The sequence below is a fragment of the Mirounga leonina genome, unplaced genomic scaffold (genome assembly GCF_011800145.1).
Source record: "Mirounga leonina isolate KUSES-001 unplaced genomic scaffold, KU_Mleo_1.0 Mir_173, whole genome shotgun sequence".
Taxonomy (NCBI): Eukaryota; Metazoa; Chordata; class Mammalia; order Carnivora; family Phocidae; genus Mirounga; species Mirounga leonina.
Window position 1 is genome coordinate 80,784,775 of NW_023270447.1, and position 1,491 is coordinate 80,786,265.

The window sequence follows — 1,491 nt, forward strand, 5'->3', positions numbered from 1 at the left end:
CTCCCAAATGTTAAGGGGAATCTGTGGGTAAGCAATCCTTGCTGGTCCAAGAAACCTCCTCCAGAGCTCCAGGGGAAGCTCTCTGCACTCCAGAAGCCTAAAGGGCAGATGGAGGTCCCCTTCCCAGAGGGTCAGGTCTCCGAGGGAGACTCTGTGAGAAATCACAGCTCCATGGGTTGTGGATTCGAAGGCAAGCGCTGAAGCCTTTTGGTGACAAAGGTCTGCTGCCCATAAGCAGAGGGACCCCAGCTATGAAGCCCCCTTCTGGGCCGGCCCTATGCCTCTTCACACAAGACTTGCTCCCCTCCCCCTCCCATCCGATTCAGAGAATGAGAAAACTGAAGTGCCCGTGGGCTCCCCAGGCCCCACACGGGGTGGGCAAGGTTGGAATCTGGGCTTCAGTCCAGGAGCCTGCTGCCTCTGGGTGCCTGGGTTGGGTCCTTGTACCCCTGGCGGCCCACTGCTGGTGAGCCCTGCCCCCTGGTAGGCCTCTTCCTGCCCTTTCTGGTACCCCTGCCTGGGCTAGATTCCTCTCCTACACCCAGCAAAGGTGTGTGGGGGAGGGTCCTGGAGTCCTCAGAATTCCTGGGTGATTCTCCTGGGAAAACCCCAGGGCTAGGGTCCCCTCTCGGCTGGTGTCCCAGCATCCAGAGGAGGAATGGGCTGTGGTTCTGGCCCTAAGCCAGAGATCCACCTGGAAGGGCTGGCTCCCAGCACTTCCAGCTGAGAGTGACCCTGGGAGGTCCACCCTCACCTCTGGCCAGGGTACTCACTGGAGTCAGGTCCAAAGGGCTCCCGTACCTCATCCCAGACACCATCCTCGTTTGGGTGCCCAAGGTGGTCTATTCAGGGTGAGCTTCCATTTCTGTGCCTGGGATAGCACAGAAGCCAGGATTTGACTGGGTTTGACTGGGGGGAGGACTGCAGGCTGACCTGAAACCCTCCTGGGGAGAGAGTGGAGGGGCAGACTCCAAGGGGGTCACTCTGGGTTCCTAAACATAGGTGAATGGTAGACTTGCTGCACATCTCCAGAGGGTTGGCTATGAGAAGGGAATGGGCTCCTTCCCTGGCCTCCTGGGACCCTAGGGCGATGAAAGGACTGAGGCCGGGTGGCTCAGGGATCAGTAAGGGTTGGGCTGGGACTTGGTCTGGGGCAAGTCGCCCCAGGGGCCCTAGTAGGCCTGGCCAGTTTCCACAGGCAGGAGTCCCAGCACAGCAGAATGCTCCCCGAGCTTCATACGACGCTGTGTGGAGAGGCTCACGTTTTTGGCCAGGTAATCAACAGCAGCTGGAGGGAAAAAAAAAAAGAAACTCCTAGAAATTGACGTTCTTTTTACCTAGTCTTTCATCTGCCCCACATCCATCCATCCATCCATACATTTATTCATTCATTGATTCATCCATTCACTCTTCTGTCCACCTGTCCACTTGTTCATCCATCCAACCATCCATCCATCCATCCATCCATCCATCCATCCATCCATCCATCCA

General features: G+C 57.2%; 1 protein-coding gene across 2 annotated transcripts in view; it reads right to left on the bottom strand.

Moving 5' to 3' along the window:
* Window positions 1–281: 281 nt before the first annotated feature.
* PAX7 (paired box 7) overlaps window positions 282–1,491 on the bottom strand; it is a 94,414-nt gene continuing 93,204 nt past the window's right edge. For both annotated transcript variants that reach the window (XM_035019653.1, XM_035019652.1), the window contains exon 9: window positions 282–1,288. In XM_035019653.1, coding sequence (XP_034875544.1) covers window positions 1,173–1,288 — 116 coding nt within the window. In that variant the 3' untranslated portion in view covers window positions 282–1,172. The remainder of the gene's footprint in view (window positions 1,289–1,491) is intronic.